At 37.7% G+C, this 23,273-nt stretch overlaps 1 protein-coding gene across 1 annotated transcript in view; it reads left to right on the top strand.

The window, feature by feature from the left end:
* CNTNAP2 (contactin associated protein 2) overlaps positions 1 to 23,273 on the top strand; it is a 1,428,051-nt gene that overhangs the window by 458,109 nt on the left and 946,669 nt on the right. The window contains exon 9 of the mRNA XM_060157549.1: positions 4,742 to 4,891. Within this exon, the coding sequence (XP_060013532.1) occupies positions 4,742 to 4,891 (150 nt within the window). The remainder of the gene's footprint in view (positions 1 to 4,741; positions 4,892 to 23,273) is intronic.

Here is a 23,273-nt window from a genome sequence, read left to right as displayed (position 1 = left end):
GCAATAGATTGACACATACAGAGTTAGGTAGTGCCAGGCACATACCAGGCTCTTAGGAGATGTTAGCCATATGAGACGTGGGTCTCTTTTTTAAGTATCAGTAACTAGCATCCTTATTTGGTCTGGTCCTGAGTCACTCTCCAGCCACCAAGACCCCACCGTGTCTGGGATTATGGGTCCCTGGTGAGTCTCTCTATTCCCTGGGACATTTATTGCTCCAGAATATTGAGTGAAGGGATACCATCTCTTTAATAGCAAATGAGACATGATGCCTTAATCCTATTTGGTGATGTGTTCTTTGTTGTTTACAACTCACAAATTTCTAATAAAACTTGGGATGATGATACATTTTTTTTCTTAATACTGTATTGGTATTGTAAGTGTATATCGTATGATCAACTGCACGGTTCTGAGTGAATTTTATAGAATTCCAAAAGCTCTTAAATTCCGTTAATGTTCTGTTCCATATGAATTAAAAATTACTAAAGAATATTGTTAATTTTTTAAAATGCCTCAAAGAGGCTATTCCATATAGTTTCTCTGAAGCAAAACTAATTCTGTACTACTTCCCAAGTGGCAGGTGGCCCAGGAAATGGTAAAGGCAAAACTCAGTAGTCCGTGATTCATACAAAGTTGTTCAGGTCTCCCTTGCACTGAAGGGAAGGGACACAAGAGGAGAGAAATTATGCTGAAACTATGGCATCTTCTTTTTTCCCGCACCATAAAATTTAATGGCTGTGTTCTGAGTGGGAAGAACTACTGTTTGAATGCAAAAGGCCTAGATTAGGATCTCAACTCTACAAACTGACAAATGATAGCATGTTAAAGATCATTGATTGATCCACTCATAATAAAATGAAAGGAGTGAACACAGAGTTCTCTTTGCTGAGTTTCACAAAGTATGGAGATGATTTAAATGAATGCTCCTGGGCTTACTTTAATATGCCTTAGGGAAATAATGCTAGAATTTGCTTAATTTCCATTCAAATTACAATTTTAGGGGAAAAACATCAATGTAAGAAACTACTAAAAGACATGTAGTAGTGGGATCTTACATTACAACAAAAATCTGATGACACAAGTGCTGAAAGTTGGCAGATGAAACCAGATCGGTGTCTCAGTTTATTTACAACCCTGATGCTATATGAGACAAGGGTACTCCAGAAACTCCCTCTAGATGTGGTGGCAGATGGAAGTGTATGTGTGTGTGTGTGTGTGTGTGTGTGTGTGGTATAAGAGAACTCTGATCACAGATGCACAGAGTCTATATACCATGTTTCATTGTTGTTGGTTTTTCTTTGTTTGCTGTTTATAAGAACTCAGCCTCCAGAACTAGATATAGCTGAGTTCCCGTTCTCAGTTCTGACATTTACCACATACGGGATGCCTAAATGTTATTAGATTCAGTTCTCTCACCTATTTATTGGGGATAGTAATTCAAAAAAATCTTTTTCTGTGAAATATTGTTTGGAACTGTTAATGTTAATCGTCAAGAGGTATGCCTCAGCAATCTATGATAGGAATGGGCCCCGAATATATGAAGTTCATTCTTCAATGGGGCAAGGATGACCTAATTTCTCAAAAGAAAATATGTCACTTCTTAAAATTTTTCTTTATCCACATGTTATTAAAAACTCTCTTGATGATTAGCATTAACAGTTCAAAGTAATAATTGGAATTAAAATGAATAGAAATCACACCTTAAGCTCAGATGCAGCAGTGGCTGCTATCAACAAGGCTGCTTTTATATGAGGTCCAATTTCTTCAGTAATTAAGTTTCTTGAAAAAATAAAGTAACCTTTTTACTTTAATCTGATGGAATAATAGACCTTTTTGTCATGAACAATTAAGCTGGTGATTTTCCCTTTAAAAATTAACTTTATGATGAAGAAATTTTCATTAGAATTTTCAGGAAGGCTTTCTGGTCTACCAGTTAGAACAGAAAGCCCTGTTACTGAAGACAGCTTATAAGTGACTTCCTCTGAATGTGTGACTATTTAGGATTAAACATTTGTAACATTACTGTCCTTGGGACCCATGCCCCAAAACTGCATTTCAAAGCAGGGTTCATCACATTGTAAAGGCAAAGATAACAACCAAAATCAAAACCATACACTTCTGTGGCTAATTAACACTAACCCCAGTTTTATAATTTAACAGAATATGTTATGGTGACGGTACAGTCTTCCATGAATCAGTTTTGTGGGAGAACCCACTACTGGAGAAGGAATTGTTTCAGTGAACACTACTACTTGTCTGACAGCTAACTGACTTGACTTTTAGAATAAGACTGTATGTTTACATAGTAATTTCAGTACGAAAAATATGTATTTGTATGTATTATACATTTCATAATTTGAAAATTATTTAGTATTAATTACTTTAGAGCTGTTTTCCTCCATTGAAATAAAATGTGCTCAATAAATGTTACTAAGTTAAAAATTGAAAATCCTGAAAAAAAATACCTGAGGGATGATTATTTGTAATGATATTTACTAGTACAGTGTTAGTTAATACTACATATATGTGACTATCTTCAAGCCCCAAGAAGCCTTACTTTTCTTCTTTAAAATGGTGTTTCTGTTTAATAATGTAAACCAATCACTAGATTATGCTTTTCCTGTAAAGGACAACATAGTAAATAGTGTAGGCTTTGTGGGCCATACAGTTTCTGTAGCAACTGTTTTTGACTCTGTAGACCAGACAATGTATAAACAAATGAGTTTGACTGTATTCCAGTAAATTTTATGTGGACACTGCATTTGAATTTTATATAATTTTCACATGTAATTTAATATTGCTATTATTTTATTTTTCAACCATTTAAAATGTGAGATTTATTTTTAGCTCTCAGGCTGCACGGAAACAGATGGCAGCAAGCAGTATTTAGCCTATAAGCTGTGGTTTGCAGACCTCTGATCAGAAGCTTGGAAGCCATCATTCGTGCTTCACTGATTTTCTCTCATTCCATTTTTGGATACCTTTTCATGCTAGGCTTCTCTTTTGTGAGGCTGAACTGTACCTTCAGTAACTCCTACCTGTGGATTCTAGATTAAGCCATCTGGAGTAGTCTAGAACAAAATAGTTTCCCTTTCCATAGGCCTTTATAAGGTGAAAGAAAGTCACTTTGACTCACTTAGATTTCTGTCTCTCTTAGTGTTCCTTAAACTCTTTCAAGATACGTTTGTTTGAAGGCTGTTCTCCTCTCTTTACTCCTTAATTTTCTAATTATTATTTGAAAAATGAACACAAACTAAACAAACTTTGTTATTTTCTGTCTAATGGATAACTAAATAGATTTTCTATTTCTGAAGACCTTTGTACTAGGCAAGAGTGGAATGTGATTGTTAGGGAGTTGTTGATTTATTTTGTTGATGTTTATCTGTTTAAATATAACCTAATTCATTATAAAAATATCTTATTTGTAAATGATCAGATAATCCTGGTATCATTTCCCATACCTATTAGTGGTCAATTAGCACAAATAACTGCTGTAGGGAAGGAAAACTTTTCCTTTCTTCCCCTCTAGGTTCTTTGGCTAATCTAAGAATTAAATTGACATCAGACAGATTGCTAGGAGGAAAACAAATATAATTTATTATTATTATTATTATTATTTTTTGCGGTACGCGGGTCTCTCACTGTTGTGACTTCTCCCGTTGCGGAGCACAGGCTCTGGTCGCGCAGGCTCAGTGGCCATGGCTCACGGGCCCAGCCGCTCCGCGGCATGTGGGATCTTCCCAGACTGGGGCACGAACCCGTGTCCCCTGCATCCGCAGGCAGTCTCCCAACCACTGTGCCACCAGGGAAGCCCAAAACAAATATAACTTTGTACGTATGGGACCTCTCCAAAATATGAGACTCAAAGAAGTGACCAATGTAGGGCAGATTTTATACCTTTTAGCTGAAGAAAAAGATTAATTTTGTAAAGAATTAACAGGACAAAGAAGTTTTGGGGTAACTTTGGTAACCCAGAGTTTTGGGTTTGGGGTAGTAGATTAACGAATTAGTAACATGGTTTGTTTATACAGCCTTCTTGGCCCTAACTTCCCTCTCTCTAGTGATAAAGAAGCCTTGTACCCTCCTGGTACAGGGAGGGTACCTTTCACATGAGAGATTTGTTTCCTGCTTTCAGAGGGACAAAGGAGGGTCAGAGTATCCTTACTGCACTTGCTGTTTCTTAAGTAACTTGAATTCAAAATAATCAGTATGCTGAAATAGCATATGTTGGGGTGGCATATTCTTCTCCCCTTCACGGCACATACTCACACATTTATTCTTTAGTCCTTTATTTCTATTAGCTATACTTGCCAGATGTGGCTGTTGAGAGGCAATGACAGTACAAAAAATAGTTCTTAAAAGCAGAGAGTGACATGAGATAAAATTACAAATCATTTTTCTCATCTGAGAGTGAAGTCTAGTAAAGCTAACTGGAAAATAAGTTATTAAAATAGTTCATCATCATCTACCAAACAACTTAATTCACTCCATTTCCTCATGTACCCCGATGGCACGTTATGTCCCTACTTGATTGGGTTATATTATGGCGTATTTGGTCTGGCGGAGGATAGAACTACTTATAATATTAAAGAAGATGAGATATTAATTGTAGCCACACTGAATTTTCCTAGATGAAAATATATTAATTTTTACTTACAAAGCTCTGACTGTTGTTATTAAAAATTATTTTAAACTGAATCATCTTAAGAAAAGAAATGGCCTTTTCTCTTGTATCTAACAGGTTCTGGGTTGAATGACGGCCAGTGGCATGAAGTCCGTTTCCTAGCTAAGGAGAATTTTGTTATTCTCACTATCGACGGAGATGAAGCCTCAGCAGTCCGAACTAACAGTCCTCTTCAAGTTAAAACTGGCGAGAAGTACTTTTTTGGAGGTAAGACTACCATTTTTTTAATTGGTTAACTAATACATTGCTAAAAATGGAGTTTCAGTAAAGTTTGAAGTATTTATATTGATTCAGTGGCCTCAGTAGATCTCAGAAAAAAAGCAAACAAACTCTGTAACCTCATTGAACTAAAAGGAGCATCAAATTTATTGTTTCTTCATGATAAAGTGTTAATATGATGTCACCATATTCTTCTAGTCCAATTCAAATGTTCTAAGTATAAAGCGTGAGATTCTGAATCCATTCATTCTCATAATACTATTCTCAGGAATCATGTCCTTGGATTATACATTGGTCATCTCTTGCTGTGTAACTAATTACCCCAAACCTTAGTGGCTTAAAAGAACAAACATGTATTATCTCACAGTTTCTCTAGACCAGGAATTCAGAAATGACTTAGATGGGTGATTCTGACCACCTGGGTCTGTCATGGGGTTATACCCAAGCTGTTGGCCGTGGCTATGTTATTTGAAGGCTTTATTGTGCTAGAGAGTTTGCTTCCAAGACGGTGCACTCACTTGGTTGATCACTTGTGCTGGCTGTTGGCTGGGGTGCCTCGGTTCTCCTCTATGCAGCTCTGATCCTTTGGGGCCTCTCTTCTTCAAGTGGTCTCTTCTATAGATGATGGGGTGGGGTGTGTGTGTGTGTGTGTGTGTGTGTGTGTGTGTGTGTGTGTGTGTGTGTGTGTGTGTGTGTGTGTGGAAAGAGAGAGAGAGAGAGAGGGAGGGGGAGAGAGAGAGAGAGAGAGAGAGAGGGAGAGAGAGAGAGGGAGGGAGAAAGAGATACAGGAGTAATAAGAAGAGGAACAAGGTTGAGAGAGAGAGAGAGAGATAAGTGGAGAGGTAGGGAGGGAGAAGGGGCGGGGAGGGAAAAGCCAGTAAGTGGGAGAGAAAATTTACAAGATAGAAGCCATAAAGGTTTTGTTCTTGTTGTTTGTTTTTAATAATCCAGTCTTCTGTTATATACAATTGGAAGTCACATCCCATCACTTCTGTTATATACAACTTATTAGAAGCAAGTCACTAAATCCAGCCCACACTTAAAGCAAGGGGATTACACAAGAAATCAGGGGTTATTGGGGCCTTCTGAGAGGCTGCCTAACACAGGTTGCCTTACATGAAGCCACCTTATCACAAATATCTTGATTCTTAAGTAATAAAAAGATTAGTGGAATGGAAGATTCTTTTAATGATAAATTCTACTTCTGTATGTGAAAGAGTGTTGGAACACAGACCTGACATGTTTTCTAATTTGAGAAATGCATCCTGCCAGAAAATGTTTTTCTTCATTAATGAAACATAGGGATATCTTTTATTAAAATGCTAGGTGTGTTGCCTAGATCAATAATAATCTTTCATTAGATTATTCCCTTTCTTATTCTAATCACCCAATGTGATCTAAAAAAATACATTGTATCCTTAGAAAAGGCTTTGGTTTAAGCTTTAAAAAGTATGTGTACATATACTTGCCTCTGCAAATATGCCTATTAATATTCCTATATCTATTTATTTGTATATATAAATATATGTTTATATATCACTATTTGTATATATTTCTCTAATTATTAGAATAAGCCTACTTGACAACAGACATCTTGTATGTCTTGTTTCCTGCTTTATCCCCCAAGGTCCTAGAAAAATTCCTGAATATAGTAGATGACCAATAAATATTTGTAAATGAATTAATAAATTCTGAAAAATAATCAAGGCAAGCCTTTTATTCCTAAATTTCCAAAAGAAGAAATAGAAGCCCTAAGAGCTGTACTGACTTGCTGCTGAGTCTATAGCCAGCCCCTGAATTCAAAACCTCTGACTGCTGTATGAGGGTGCTTCTCCCCTCTGCATCATGATATGATGATGAGTGGCAGCTCAGAGACAGAAGTCCTGAACTAGACCTCTGTTTCTTTAATCTTCCATGGTCTTTGTTGGGAGTTAAAGCTACATGCTTTTTAAAAGTCTCTCAATAAATATTTGATGAGTGGATGAAGTCAGACAAGATGTCTTCAGAGTGAATAAACTGGGCTGATTGATGTGAGAAAAAGCAACCCAGTAGCTAAACTGGTCTTTCTCCCAAAACATATTTAACAAGATGGACTTTTGGCCAGCAGTTTTCATTGCTGTCAGAAAATGGATGACAGCACTCAGTGGGAAAGCTGTCGATAATCCCTCCTCATCCAAATGGCAGTGGGACATCTTCGGCCATGAACGAGCTTGCTGAGTGCTTAAGGCAAGTGTTGATCTATGTCCATCTAGATGGGTAGGCAAAAAGCTATAACCACAAATTCATGGCGTAGAGCTTATAAGATATGAGGGCTTTACAGTGTGCCATTACTATTGCTTTACAGATTTGGGTTTTCAAACCCAGCGGTCAGGGTCATATTTCCTCCCTCTTGGGTCTTTAGTCTGCCATTGGGAAATGCTGTCAGAAAATGATCATGATGCTTCTTTGGTTATATCTTTATTGGCTGAATCCTCAGAGTATATGAGAATCACTAGGGGAACTTCTTACAATTCATATTCTCAGGCCCCACTCATAGAACTTTAGAATGCAGGATGTTGAGAAATCGAAGAATTCTAAACTTCAAGTGATTCTGAAACAAATGATCTGAGGAACAGAATTATAGATCTGACTTAGCCACCTTGCATGCATATCTATTATATTCTTTTTAAAAAACAATGTTAGCCACTGACAAGTGAGATAAGTAAGAAACAGCTATTCTCATACAGCTCTGCCACCATGGAGCAGTGAACGGAAGCCCCAGACAGGGTCCGGGGCACATATAGACATTTATTAAATGAACATTTATTAGCAAGCTGGAACAACACTGTTAATACAGACTCCTTTGTCAGCTCAATGAAGTCTTAGCTCTCTGACTTGCCTTCCCTTGAAGAAACTGTTTTCTTCAGGCAGCTGTAGCAGTGTTTCAGAGGCAGGGTTCAGCTGTACCCAGAGCCAGTGCCAGGCAACAGAAAGCCTCCTAAGCTAATAGCTGGCACAGGTTCACTGATCCAGAATCCAGAACCGTCTCCACGGCTTCAGGTCACAGACCTCACTGGAGTCTTATACCATTTTCACACAGGCTGTGAGTGTTTCTAAAAGAAGTTTTGCCAAACTGCATAACCTTAATATATTTAATTTCACCACTGAGATCTCTTTCCTAACATTTATCTACCATTTATGCTAATTAAGAGACTGCTATTTTTACCAAAGAAAACCCAACTTGACGTTCAGAAAGTTGATGAGAGGAATAGATAGCAGAACTCCTGGAGTAGTCGTGTCTGGAGTGGCTGCAGTGTTTCTGAGAGCATGCTCACGACTACCTCTGGCGCGTGGCTGCCTGATTAGAATGATAGCCGCCTCTGGACTGTAACTTAAAACACACACACAACTTCATACAGTCTGTGCTGAAAATTTAAAGTTGTAGATGTTATAATGATGACATCTTAAGAAATATTAGTATAGTGGAAAGGAGAATTGACTTTGTTCTAAAATAAGAACTTTGAATCATACACACCGAATTTGGGATGGTGGCTTCTCTTAGTTGATAGGTCATTTTAATAATTTATCTTTCTTTATCTATTAAAAGGCGATAGGATCTGTTCTGTGAACATTACACAGCATCACCTGTTAACCCCAGGGTCTGACCCTAGGGTTTCATGCTAAATGCTGATTGCCTTTCCAATTCATCTGGGGTCTTTTCTTAAACTCCCTTTGAGACAGCCCCTTCCAAGGAAAATTTCAGATTTCAGGTCATGTGCTCATCTAAGGCCTCTCACCAACTGCTTGGCTACTCAAAGCATTTCTTCCTCCTTAGTCAGTAAAAATCAAATTGTTTCCCCGCTGGGTGAAAGCCTTACATAAAGGCGTTCTGTCCTTAACCATGTCCACAGTTTGCTTCTTTTGAAGTAAGTTCTGGCCACACAGCTGCTTTTGCCACCACAGGCACGGCTGTGCCCACCAGTGTGGAGCCTTCTCTCTCCACGCCTGCACCCTGCTCACGCCAGGAAAGCTCTTAGTTCTCCTCTGTAACACTCTGAATCAGACGTTTACGCTCTAAGAATGATCTTGCCTTGTTTTTTCTTGGGAATAAACAGAAAAAGAAGGATTCATTTGGGAATGTTTCCTCAAGAAAAGTTATTTTAGCTGCTTTACCTTATTTCTCTATCTCCCAACTTGAATTCCTTTTGATAACACTTCATTAATTTTAATAATCAGAAGAATTCTGAAGAAAATAATTCAATTTATTATTGACTTCTTACCTGGGAATTGGCTTTCTGATTTCTGATACAGGCCAGGGCCCATGATCATGAGAGAGTAGAAAGATTCTTCAACTTAAAAATTTCTTTAGGTTTCGTATTTTGATCATTTGTTTTAATTTAAAAGGAAAAGGAGCTGTGGGCTGAAGAGGAGGGGTAAGAAAGATCCAGTCTTGTTGGAAGGGGAGTTCTAAGGAACACATTGGGGGTGGCAGCTCTCAAGAAAGTGCCAGATTAGGTGGAGGTGACCAGAGAGATGGGGGGCATTGGGAACTGGCCAGAGTCTGATAGGAATGGCATTAATAAAGCTTAATAAAAGGGCACATCCCTTCCCAGTTACAAATCTAGGCTCACCAGTATATAGCTTTTTACTCCTCATTGAAATAGAGCATGAATTTTAAATAGTTATTAGATTGATATGTAAATATGTTACTGACCAGGGTTTTTGGACTCCTTAATCAATAGAAATTGATCAGAGACCAGACAAGAAATTCAGACTAGGCTTTACAGGGGCCCCTGCTGCAGCGGGGGGGAGCGAGAACAAAAACGGGTTCCCTTGCTCACTCCCGAGGTGGGGTGAGCTGGTTCCTCATATGGGGTGAGGGGAGGGGTGTGTCCAGGGGTCGGGCTGGAGGCGTGGCTTAGGTGGTCTGCCCACCCCTTAGGTGGTGGTGAGTGCCGGGCAGGGGGGTGGGGGGCATGGGTGGTGCCCTGCTTTTGCTCCCGACCCCCTGCCTTTGCTCCTGGCTCTGCACAAGTGGCAGTTGGGTTTTATTTTGATCTTTTCTGTATTTTGTTGTTGATAATTTGCCCCAGTTGCACATGCACACAATTATTTTTAGTTCCTTATAGTGTCTTTGTGTTTTGTTGCTTGAGAAGACCTTTGTCCAGGTGCAAGTACTGCAGCAAAGTGTCCCAGGTCCTAGCCTGTCTCAAATATGTGTCTGTGTAAAGTAGTTCTCATTGAAGCAGTTAGAGACTTACCAGTGCTGGTGCTCCCTGGCTGTTGAAGGGAAAATGCCACCAGCTGTGAGTGCCTAAAGCTTTCCTTAGTGATCTAAAACACACCACAACTTGGTCATGAAAGGCCTCCCAGATGGTTGCTCAGGAATACCTGGGTTGACCCGTCTGTCACCAGAATATGTGCAGGACCTTGCAGCACTCTGTTTATGGTCCAGTCTTCCTTCCTCTGAAGGGCCAACTGGCCTGTTGTTGCACCTACTGAAGATCTGTTGTTTGGAGATTTGTTTTCTAGCTCCTTTTTGTTGCTTTCCACAAGAAATGGAGTGATAAATGTTTTATCAAATGATATGGTACATTAGATGATGTCTTCTCAGTGGTCTGAAAAGTGAATCTTAAACAAGCTTCTTTTGTATTAGGTTTCCAGGGCTGCTGCAACAAACTACAAACTGGGTGGCTTAACAGAAATTTATTCCCTCACAGTTCTGGAGGCTAGAAGTCTGAAACCAAGGTTCAGCAGGGCCCAAGGTTCGCTAGGGCCCTGATCCCTCTAAAGTCTCCAAAGAAGAGTATTTTCTGGATTCTCCTACCTTCTGATGGTTGCAAGCAATCCTTGGTTTTCCTTGGCTTGTGGATACATTGCTCCAATTTCTGCCTCCATCTTCAAAATGAATTCTTCTCTCTGTTTCTCTGTGTCCAAATTTCCCTCTCCTTTTAAGGACACCAGTCATCAGATTAGGGATCCATTAAGTGATCAGATTATCACCTCATTTAACTTGATTACATCTGCAAGGACCCTATTTCCAAATAAGGCCACATTTACAGATTCTAGGGGTTAGGACTTCAACATATATTTTTGGAAGGTACAAGTTGGCCCATAATAAGATATAAGTGATTTGCTTCATAGCTCCCTTTAATTAAAGTTATCATACTTCTTAAGGGAGATTCATATTTCTGGATTAATATTATCCATTTTCAAAGATGAATTTTATAAGAGTTGAAAGTAAAACAAATTTTAGCCAATGTGGATAACTAAAAGGTAGAGACATTCAAACAAACAGCAACAACAAAAATTAAACTGCTATGCACACTGGATAAAAACAGCACTGCTGGCCAAATTTCTGAACATTACTTTCTGACCTCTAAATAGGACTGAGTATAGAATTTTAAGGAAATCAATAAAAAATATTTTTGAGAAAATTCCATGACCACACTTGGTTATGGTGAGAAATCATCTCTGATAAATGTTAGAAAGCTTTGTGTAAACAAAACAATACAAAAGTGCAAATGATAAGTAAAGGAATCATTGTTTTGAAAATGTATCCCTAACTAACTAACAATTAGAGTGAGAAAAAAAAGCATACAGCTTAGACTTTGTATCAGTCAGGATTCATATATATATATATATATATGTATGTATGTACGTACACACACACACACACACACACACACACACACACACGCGGTTATGGAGCCCAGAAGTCCCACAATCTGCTGCTGTCTGCAAGCTAGAGAACCAGGAAGACAGTGGTACAATTCAGTTAGAGTCCAAAGGCCTGAGACCCAGAGGAGCCAGTGGTTTAACTCCTAGTCTCAAAGGCTCCTCTTATAAGTCCCAAAGTCCAAAGGCTGAAAATCTGGGAGCTCCAGTGTCCAAGGGCAGGGGAAAATAGACATCCCAGATCAAAAAGAGAGATGGAATTTGCCCTTCCTCTGCCTTTTTGTTCTGTTGGGCCCTCAACAGATTGGATGATGCCCACCCACTTTGATGAGAGCCATCTTCTTTACTTAGTCTACTGATTCCAGTGCCAGTCTCTTTTGGAGACACCCTCACAGACCCACCCAGAAATAATGTTTTACCAGTTATCTGAGCATCCTTTAGCCTGCTCAAGTTGACACATAAAATTAACTATCACAAACTTGGAGTTAGCAAACGCTAGGGGCAGGATCATACATAAAGACAAGGCAGGGAAGTCTATCCACATTGCTTAGCTGACCTGGAAATTTTCAGAAACAGAGGAATTTTGAATTTGACCTTGATTTGTAGTGTGGTGGGACCTATCACTACCAAAGAAATGAAAATAGTAAAGGCTTTGGCTGTAGATAATAATAATGCTGGAAATAAAACAATCACACACATACAAAAGAGGGCCATGAAAAGAAGATGAAATCCTGGAATTTTTCTCTTTCTTCAGTAGAGTTTAAGTGGCATTTCTGAAATCACACGTGTTTAAGAATAAATTGTCATCCTAATGGCATGGTGTACTGGTCTTGGAATTTTGCATAATGTGCATCTACTGAGCAGTAGAACATAGGCTCAGAGTCATAAAGATATAATGAAGTGTTCCCAGAGAGTTGTTCATATTAAAACAACCAGAAAAGTTTAGGAGAACATACTTGACACCCATGGCTATGTGTCCAGTCCCTTACTGACAGTAAGATCATTCCTACATTTAACATATAAATGCTGGGTACGTGTGCTGTTTTGCACATTAAGTGTTCTCACAAGAAATGCCTTCAAAGAAAACAAATGTGATATTACTTTAGGAATTGAAATCCTTCAGCTCTGTTGTTAGATCAATGTTCAATTTTCTCTTAACTGGTTGAAATAATAGTAAATCTTTTAATCTTTTTGTGGCCTGTTCCTCTAAATGCTTGTTTATCTTTAGTACTTTCTTTTCAAACATGCATTTATCTTTCTATTACAGAACTGAGATCTGCATTTATTCATTTATATCCAAAGAGACTATGGAGCCCTTCATATAACTCAGGGGTTATGCTTGGTGCTGGTGATACACCGTGACCAAACAGGAAACAGAATCTCTACCCTCATAGAATTTACAGTTTTTGCTCTTATCCCCCCATATGTCTCACCTTTATAAAGTTATCATTTTACATTGTTTGTATGATTCTCTTATTAATGTATACCTACTCTAAGCTCCATCTGGGGAAACATCTGTTTTGCTCTTAAGACCTTTCACCTGGTTGGATGAGGGCTACATTGTCAAGGCTTATCTCTTTTACTTAAAGTCAGTTGAATGTGGATGTTCACCACATCCACAAAACGCCTTCACAGCAGCACCTAGATGAGTGCTGGATTGAATAACTGTGTATTAGAGCCTATCCAAGTTGACACGTAAAACTCACCATCACAGAGTACTTTTATATATCCTGGATTCTGGATTCGAAACATCAAATAAAAATATAATCAGATTGTCTGGTTTAATGTACAGATAAAGGAATACCAGAAACTGCTTTTAGTTTTCTAATTATGATATCCAAGTCTTCTACAGGCATGTTCTTCTATTTTGTTTAATTTTATGTTTCTCATGTTACCGCTCTTATTCCCTCTCTCTCTTTTCATTGCTTTTACTAAGATAAACTTTACATATGCTAAAATCCACCCATTTCAAATGTATATTTCAAGTGTATAAATCAGTGAGTTTAGTGAATTTATACAGTAGTGTAGCCATCACCACAGTCCGGCTTTTAGATCATTTCCCCAGTCCCCCAAACTTCCCTTCTGACCCCTGCAGTCAATTCTCATTCCTGCCCTGTCCCAGGCAACCACTGGTCTGGTTTCTATTGTCCCTATAATGTTTTCTTTTTTCCCTAGACCCTTATTTTTTTTGTTTTGTTTTTTGACTCTTCTCTGGTTTACTGTCCTCCTTAGAGACTTTTCCCAAGTCTCACCTTCTCCAGGAGGATGACCAGGCCCTCTCCTTCCTGCTCTAGCACGTCCTGACCCCCACCCCACCTTCAGCATCCCTGGTCCCTGTTGTCCCACTCTACTTTCTTCCCTCCCCTACCACAGCACTTAATCACTTTCTAACATTCTACATCCTTCATTATGTGCTATATTGACTGTTTATTATTGGAATCTCCACTAGAATGTAAGCACTGATACGACAAGGATATTAGTTGTTTACATTTTCTGCTATATTAAGTGTTGGGGAAAAATGCCTGATGCATAATAGTTCTATATTTAGTCATTGACTAAATTAATCAACAGTTCCTATGGTTAACGTTTAATGGTTACATGCAAAAGGGGCTAGAGGACTTCTCATCCCCACATAGATGGCCAGCTTCTGCCACACTCTTCTCCCCCTAGAGAACTTTAGGTAAGGGATACTGACTGTGCTGGCAGAGAACAGCCACTGGTATTCCATTATCATATTTGGCAGGAATAACTTTTCAGGGTCTTGACAATAACATGATTTTGTATTAGATCAGATGCACTTTTATCTAGGTGAACATACTATCTGTATGACTAATGAGGAGTAGGGCCAGGATTCAAATCATTTTATTTACTAAATGTTTACTAAAACCTGGCATTATTATTCATGCTAGAGCATTGAACAAGTCAGAAAAAAATATTTGCTGTCATTCCAGTTGAGATAACAAATTGGTGAAATGAGTATTTTTGGAGAAAATAAATCAGAAGGGGGTAGGAAGGTCTGGGGGAAGGGGGATGCTGAAGATTACCATTTAAAACAATTTGACAGATGAAGCCTCAATGAGAACATGGCACTTGAACAAAGAGCTCAAGGATTGAGCAAAGAATTCAAGGATGTGAGCAAACACATTAAGAAGAGATATGGAGAAGAGCATCTCTGGTAGAGAGAAAAGGAAGTATAAATAGTACACAGGTATGAGCACACGGAGGCCTTGAGGACAGGAGGCCACACAGCTTCAGGAATGCGAGGCTTCAGAGGCTGAATTGTGAAGGGTCTTTTACTCTGAGTGAGGTGGGTGGTCATTTGAAGATTGAACCAGGTGAATGGCAAAATTTAATTTACATTTTAAAACGATCTCTAAGGGTGCTGTTTTGAGAAAAGACTATGGTCAGATGAGGGAGCAGTATAGTTAAAATAGTGGAGACTATCGTAATAACCCAGGTAAAGGAAGATAGACTAGTGGAAGAGTGGGAAATGGTCAATTCCGAATACATTTTTGGAAGTCAAGCCTACAGGACTTGCTGACAGGTGGGATATGGGCCCTAATACACAAAAAGGAGTCAAGATGACAGCAGTCAGCCTGACAAAAAGCCTTGAGCTTACCCTTTCCTCTACTCCACACTTTCTCCTTCTGCATGGACTCCTTTGGGGTCCATCTGGCAGTGTTTCCCTAAAGACTACTTCTGACCTGTGCATCAGGAACTGCTGAAGGTATTGCTATCCATGGAGTAACCTGTCATTCCTCCTCCCAAATTAACAAGACCATGAACCAGCCCCCTAACCCCCCAACACACACACACACACACACACACACACACACACACACACACACACACACACACACACACACACACACACACACACACACACACACACTCTTTCACAGTTCCCTGCATCCTCTCTCTCCTTGATGGGTTCTGAATTAGTTCTCAAATCTTTCAAGTCTTGCCCAGATGCTCTTTTTGCTGCATCACACATGGGGTATAACAAGGGTCAAGATTCTACTGATCTAAAACCAGCTCTGGTAAACTAAACTTCCAATCAGTCGCTGAATTGGGGACTGCAGTGCCACTCAGAAATAGGCAAGTGGAGAACTTCGACTCAAAGCTAAACAACTGCTATAAAATAAATGGTCTTTAAAAATATTAGTCTAGTGGATATACTTCCAACTTGAAAGCATGGACTAGTCATCATCTTTTCCTTTTGGTCTTTCTTCCACCCATGGCCCAACTATACTGAGGTTAGAAGGAATCAGGGGATAAATTATTGCCTTTTAAAAACTAAAATGAAAGTTCATCATCTACATTTATATAGCGTTGAACATCACTTATTAATATTGAAATACGTGGATTCCCATTTTACTTTTATGTAATATACCTCCCTTTAAAATACTATGGCAAGAGTCAAGTTTTTCTGATCAACCGACTAACAATTTATTAAATAGCAAAACAAGAAATGAGGAAATCACATCTTAGAACCTTAGGGATTCCTGTAAGTTGTTAAAAATTATTTTGATTTGGATTGGCTAAATTTATATAATAATTGGAATTAAGTTTTCTTTTATTGTTTCCAAACCCATTCACTGATTTTTATTTATATATTTTTCCTTTGTGCTTTTACTGTTTCACCCTGGTTCATTGTTATATGTGATTGTTTTTCTCTTATTCAGCTTCAGAGAGTTAGTCTTTCCTTAACTGTAGTGAATTCACCTAGAAATTTTCCCAATTATTAATTTCTTAAAAAGAATTTGGTTGTTTAAAACAACCACTTGCCATAAAAATATTTTTTAAGCAAATTCTAAGCAAATTCTTTCCCCACTTTAAAAAAGACATTTTTAAGCCATTTCTTTCCATTATGAGAACATTAACAAGAAGAGACACATTTCTTTTTCAATCCAATTCCCAAGGAACTTTTGGTTGTTTTACTTTGTTTTCCAACTACATGCATAAAAGAAAAGGGCACAGAGGAGGAAGGGAATTGCACAGTGAAATTGAATATATTAACCTCTTCAGAAACTCTTTCTCTGTTGGAGATAGGAAAGTATTCATTATATAGCCCCCAATTCCAAAGACCTTTTTATATCTCCTAGAAGTAAAATTTGATTAGAGCTATGATTTGAGCTAATTATCATTAGAATTATTGTGATATTCTACATGCCTTTGATTTTTTCTGGCTCTTATGACTGGCTTGCACTGGGAATATTCAGATTTAAGAGCAAATTGTAAGTAGTTTCTCAAAGGAAAAAATCATGAAATTATAAAAACTCTTTGACTTGCAGGAATTGTCTTAATTAACCCTGTGGCTATTTATCACTGTTATTTTGTGTTTTTTTCTCCTTATATTAATTTTGTTATTTTAAAATCACTAGATTAAAAGAACATAATGTTCTGACTGTAGAAATATAGGTAACTATAAATATGTAGATTGAATATGGTTTTTTGTATGTATCTTTTAGAAAATATTTTCCATATCTAAAATGCTCTTAAGTTAAAAAAAAATTGGCCAGATTTTAAAACTGTGATGACTTGTATATCTCATGTAAATATGTAATATGTGTGTCAGGTTATTATTTGGAGAACATAAACATTTCTACAGATTACCCTATCCAGTTGATTTTACAGTGCTTTACCAAAAAAAAAATTTATACTTTTGTTTTCATGAGTAATGTGTCAGTTCAGGTACTCCAAGAAACAGCTGTTAAGGCAGAATTAGACACTGAAAGATTTACTGGGCAAAGTGTCTCTGAAGGATAAAGCGGTAAAAGAGGAAGAGGAAGCCTGACACCTGAGGAAGGAGTGATGGAAGGAAGGAGGATTGTGTAGGAAGAGCCCCAGGTTGTAACAAAGCACTGAGACAGTGTCAGCTGCAATCCTTATAAAAATAGCCTGTTAGAGTCCCACGATAGACGGAAATGGCCTGACTCGGGTGCTCTTGCCATGTTTAGTAATTAACTGGGACAGCCTCGGGGAGCATGGCTTCAGCAGGAGGACATCTGTGGACCCCAATTAGACCAACCAACTCTGCTCCTCAAACAGGAAGGGAGATACGACCAGCATCCCTCCTTGGCCACCACAAATTATTGAGTAATGATACAAATAAGTGAAAACAAAGGTAGTTTTAGGACATTCTCTCATAAAACCTCTTTATAAACCGGAAAATAAGTTTTGTTTTGTTTTCTAATAAAGTTGGTATTTCTGTTTACATTCCCAATTTTCTATGGCCAAACAAATAGAAGAAATGATTTTAAGGGACTTTTTTTTAATTGCTGAAAATTGATTCCCTCAAAAACACTGTAGTCTTGTAATCTATTTTCTTTAAGACGGTTCTATGTGCAAGTAACCAAATCGAAATACCTGTTCTTGATGTAGTGGGGTTTTTGTTAGTAAATTTATTTATTTATATTTGACTGCATTGGGTCTTCGTTGCTGCGTGTGGGCTTTCCCTAGTTGCAGCGAGTGGGGGCTACTCTTCAGTGCGGTGCTCAGGCTTCTCATTGCAGTGGCTTCTCTTGTTGTGGAGCACGGGCTCTAGGAGTGTGGGCTTCAGTAGTTGTGGCATGCGGGCTCAGTAGTTGTGGCTCATGGGCTCTAGAGCGCAGGCTCAGTAGTAGTGGCGCACGGGCCTATTTGCTCTGCAGCATGTGGGATCTTCCCAGACCAGGGCTCAAACCAGTGTGCCCTGCATTGGCAGGCAGATTCTTAACCACTGCACCACCAGGGAAGTCCCTTGATGTAGTTTTAAGCTTGGTGACTCTGTTCTTTTATTTACTTACCTCTGTGTTCTGCTAATTCTCAATGGAGGTGAGCCACTCTGATCTCTCTCCAATAGAACTTGCTGATCCATCCTTTTCTTCTCCTTCCTCCTTTCAGCTTATGCCCCCTTTCAACCTTGTGGCCTTGAGAAAGAATAACCCTTTATGATAATATCCTAAATATTATTGCCATAAGACTGTTTCCCACTTTCTGGTAGATGGCTCTTTTTGTTGTTGTAATTATTTGTTCCTTTCATTTATTTATTTTATTTTATTTGTTTATTATCTATAGTAACAGAGTACATACAGAGTTCTGCTGATGATTATATATTTGCATCAGATATGAATTAAATCCTAATATAACAAGTCCTAATCAGTAAGATGCCTATTTCTCATAGTTTATTTTTCCCCATCCTTACTCTTACCTGAAGGTGGTAAAAGACATCTTGGGCTACAGCTTTACTTCCTTCTAAGGCTGCCTCTTGGCAGCTGTGGCTCATAATTACTGTCCCTTAGTTTAGTATACAGTTTGTGTATGTGTGTGGAGGGCTTGCTTGTTTTTTTGTTTTTACTTTTTCAAGCTTGTAAATTGAGGATTCTCCATCATTTTAGATTGTCAGCAGAAGCAGAGAGCCTTCCATCTTCCATTTCAAAGTGGTTTTCCTTTTATCTCAGCCTGCTGACTGGCTAGTCCTAGACTGAGTTCATTGCTCTCTTAAAGACTGCTGAACATAGCAAGAAGGAGCCAGTGCACATCAGCATTTAATTGTTTCCTAACTTTGTTCCTAATATTAAAAGTCTCAGTTGGCACCTGCTTTGCCTTCCAAGGAACAGCAGTTGACAATATGACCAGATATTTTGCTACAAATAATAAAGGCTCCAGCTTGCCAAGCCTGTAATATCCCAGGCTTCAGGGCCCAGTGCTTATAGCAGGCAATTCCATGAACTTAGGTTTTGTCACACATAACATCTTATTTTTAAATATAATACCAAATACAGTAGTTGTTTGGATTAGGTTCTGCTCTGAGTGACAGAGACTGCAATTAACAGGGTAGAGATTTATTTCTTTCTTCCATAAAAGAAGATAGATAGAAGGTAAACTCTGGAGTCATGGAGTCAGAAAGTCAAGCTTCTTCCATCTTTCAGCTTTACCATTCTCAACATTTACTATTTGCCTTGTGGTTCCAAGCTGTCAGTTTAAGCTCCAGACGTTAAATATATCCAAATTCCAAGCAGAAGCAAAGAGAAGAGAATGGGAGGGCCTGCCCCCTTCCTTCAAAACCACTCCCTCAAGTCTCATATTATGTATGAAACACTGCATTGGCTGGAACTTACATGGTCAAACAAGGGAGATTGGATAACTGAGTGCCCAGTTAAATATCTGTATGCAAGAGGGGGAAAATAAATATTGGAGGGTAATTAGCAGTCTCTGTAACAACTCCTCTTTTAATATTAAACAGTTGATATTATCTTTGAACTTACTATAGTCTGTATACCCAATTTTACTTAATAAACTGGCATCCAATATTATTATTCATTCCTTGGGCAAATTTTGAAAATCTGTGTATAGCTATTTAATCTAAAGATACTAAGTTTGGGAAATACATTTAAGTGGATTCATTTCTTTTCCAAGTTTTTAATTATCCATCATCCTAGCCTGAAGCTTTTTATAGCAAATAATTTAGAGAAGCAAAATTAGTTTTTTAAAAGCAATAGAATATTCTCTAATCATGTATTTCTATCTCTGCCATTCCCAATCATATTTCTATTCCCCATAAAAAAGCATAATTCAATAAATTTCTTGCCTTAAATTAAGAGAGAAGAGTTATTTGGCCATTCCTTAAAACACCGGAAGTTACTGAAATAAATGCTGGTTGTTATCTAAGAGCTTTTTTCTTTAGCTTAGAAAGTAAATGATTGTACATTTCTTAGTTTGCAGATGGTGGAAGTACAAGGGAAAAGGAGAAATATGATCCTGATTGTTTAGTCTGGAGAAATGGGAATTAAGAGGCCAGAAAAACTGTCTTTGGATGTAGGAAACTGCTTATAGCTTAAAAAGAAGTGAGGTGTATCAGGTGGACAACATGAGTTTAAGCTCCAGGAGAGCAGTTTTGCTCATCCCAGTATAGATAGACAGATCTCAGTACTATGTGGAAGGTGCTAATGTGGAAGGTGCTAATTAAACATTTGTTCTACTAATTAATAAGGCTAATTAACCACATCATTAAAAATTACTCTATTAGAGACATGTTTATATTACTTTATGCTAGCAGGCAACAGTGAGTGTTTTAAACTTTTTTTTTGCACTTCTTTTGCTATTAAAAAAGTATAAGATACACCATTCCATGCCTTATATTTTTACCTCTTACTGTGGCGTTGAAGTATAATCTGTAGGAAGGCATGATTTTTTCCCCAACATCAACTTTAAAGGTTACAGGTGCACTGTAGAACACCTTAGTGTTTCCTTGATAAACATCTCCAGTTTTTCCTTGTAAGAATTTCACTAAATCTTTCTAAGACTTATTTTTATGTTTGAAGATTATATTGTCGCTTGGGAAGGTGAGTTTTCTAATGTATAATTTGTTTTTCAAAGAAGAAAATCTTTTAAGCTAAACAAAGACACATTTCAGCATTATCCTTGTTTGAAATAACACAAATATCAAGTAGAGAAAAATGCATCATTAAATTCTGCACATGGTTGTAGATAATATGAGAGGGAAAGCATCCTCCAAATTTTTAAAACACCATTTCAAAATGGTTTTGGAGAAATGAAATTAGAGTACTTAAACATAACTAAGCGTAGCTTACTCACAGTAGTAAGAAATGTTTATTTACTGTTTTTGAAGGTCATATAGTTTCTATCAAAGCAGACTGTTGGACCTTGTGTGCTAAGTCTGCACGTTTGCCATCTCTCTTGCTATGCCTGCTTGTTCCCTGGTGAAGTGAAAGAATAAAATGTTTGGTGGGAGGAGAGTGCTAGAATGACGGAGGGTAGCAAATGTTTTCTCAACTTACACAGAACAGGATAACATAGCCCTTATTTGTTATTGCTGTCCAAATATTGATTTGTTTTTTTCAACCAGTCAGGTAACAGCTAAGATTCCCTGTATATTATAGTGGGAAAAAAATTATGCTAGTTACAGCTTCCAACTATATTAACTGTTGAAGTCACACAATGTATGATTTTTTGGGGTAAAATATACATAACATAAAATTTACCATTTTAACCATTTTTAAGTGAATATATAGTTCAGTGATATTAAGCGCACTCACCTTTTGTGACATAGCCATCACTACTATCCATCTTTAAAATGTTTTCATCTTCCCCAAACTGAAACTCTGTACCTATTGTACAACAAGTCCCCATTTCTTCCTCCCCCAGCCACTGGTATCCACTATTCCATTTCTGTCTCTATGAATTGGACTATTCTAGGTACTTCATATTAGCGGAATTATATGATTTTTGTCCTTTTGTGTCTGGCTTATTTCACTAAGCATAATGTCTTCAACGTTCATTCATGTTGTAGTATCAGAATTTTATTACTTTTTATGGCTGAGTCATATATTCCAGTGTATGTATTATATGTTAATCCATTTTGCTTCTCCATCCATCAGTGGACATTTGGGTTGCTTCCACCTTTTGACTATTATGAATAATACATGTACAGATGGTATACTAATATCAGCTTGAATTCATGCTTTCACTTCTTAGGGTATAATCCCAGAAGAGGAACTGCTAGATCCTTTGGTAATTCTATTTTAATTCTTTGAGGAACTTCTACAATGATTTTCACCATGGCTGCACCATTTTACGACCCCACCCTTAGTGCACAAGGGTTCCAATTTCACCACATCCTCACCAACACTTGTTCTTTTCTTTCTTTCTTTCTTTTTTTCTTTATAACAGCCATCTGAAAGGGTGTGAAGTGATTGGTTTTGTTTTATGGAGAGGTGAAATGTGTGGAGGTAAATGTTGCCTATCACCTCTTACACCTGGCTTTTACACTTAGCCTGCTTCCTGTTCTGCACTGATACCACTAGACTAGAAGTTCTTTGAGTGCAGGGAGGATATGTCTTGTTTACCACTGTTTTTCAACTTCTGATATAATAGGTGCTTGATATATGGTGCATGAATAAAAGAATGGAAGAAAAGATAAATGAATAAACAGATGAGTGCATCTTAGTATCTCAGTAGTAATACCTGTTAATTTTCCTTTTGTTGATCACACAAGCTATGAAAACCTCTAGAAACCCTGAAACCCCAAAGCTGACTTGAAGAATCTTATGTTTTTTTATTTAAAAAATAGAACTCAAAACAGTAATATTACTCACAACAGTAATATTCATTGGCTTTTTACTGTGTTATAGAGACTATTCTGGGCATTTTACTTATCTCATAAATGCTCGTGATAGCCTCATCAGGTGGCTTTATTATTATGCCCATTTAACAGAAGTAGAAATTAAGCCTCAAGTTATATGATTTGCCCAAGTACCCTCAGCTCTTAAGACTCAGAGTAGGATTTGAATCAAGGCTTGTCTGACTCTAGACACTAAACTTCTAATCAACATAATGTGTTGTTCACTACAGTGCCTGAATTTAGTTGGCCTTTTCTTAATTAGTTTCCAGGTTAAATTGTAATCACTGCTTTAAATACCCTACAGAACATCCTTACATTAAAACTTAATCAAATCAAATAGATCAGATCAGAGTAAAAGTTCTGAAAAATCATACTAGCTCTGTTTTAGAAACCTCTAAAGACATGGAGAAGCTATTCCTGCCTTTATTGTATAGCTGTCTGAAGTTTTCAGTGATGAATGTGCATCATAGTTTCTTTTTTATTCCTCATGCTATTTAAAGAAATGAGATATTTACATATAGGTAAGTAATTAAAGATATCTGTTCTGTGATTAGTGGGGCTTTAGGAAAAACTATCTTCCTTTCAAAG

This window comes from Lagenorhynchus albirostris, chromosome 8, assembly GCF_949774975.1.
Source record: "Lagenorhynchus albirostris chromosome 8, mLagAlb1.1, whole genome shotgun sequence".
Lineage (NCBI taxonomy): Eukaryota > Metazoa > Chordata > Mammalia > Artiodactyla > Delphinidae > Lagenorhynchus > Lagenorhynchus albirostris.
The sequence above is the reverse complement of the archived record's forward strand: the minus strand, read 5'-3'. Positions and strand labels throughout refer to the sequence as shown.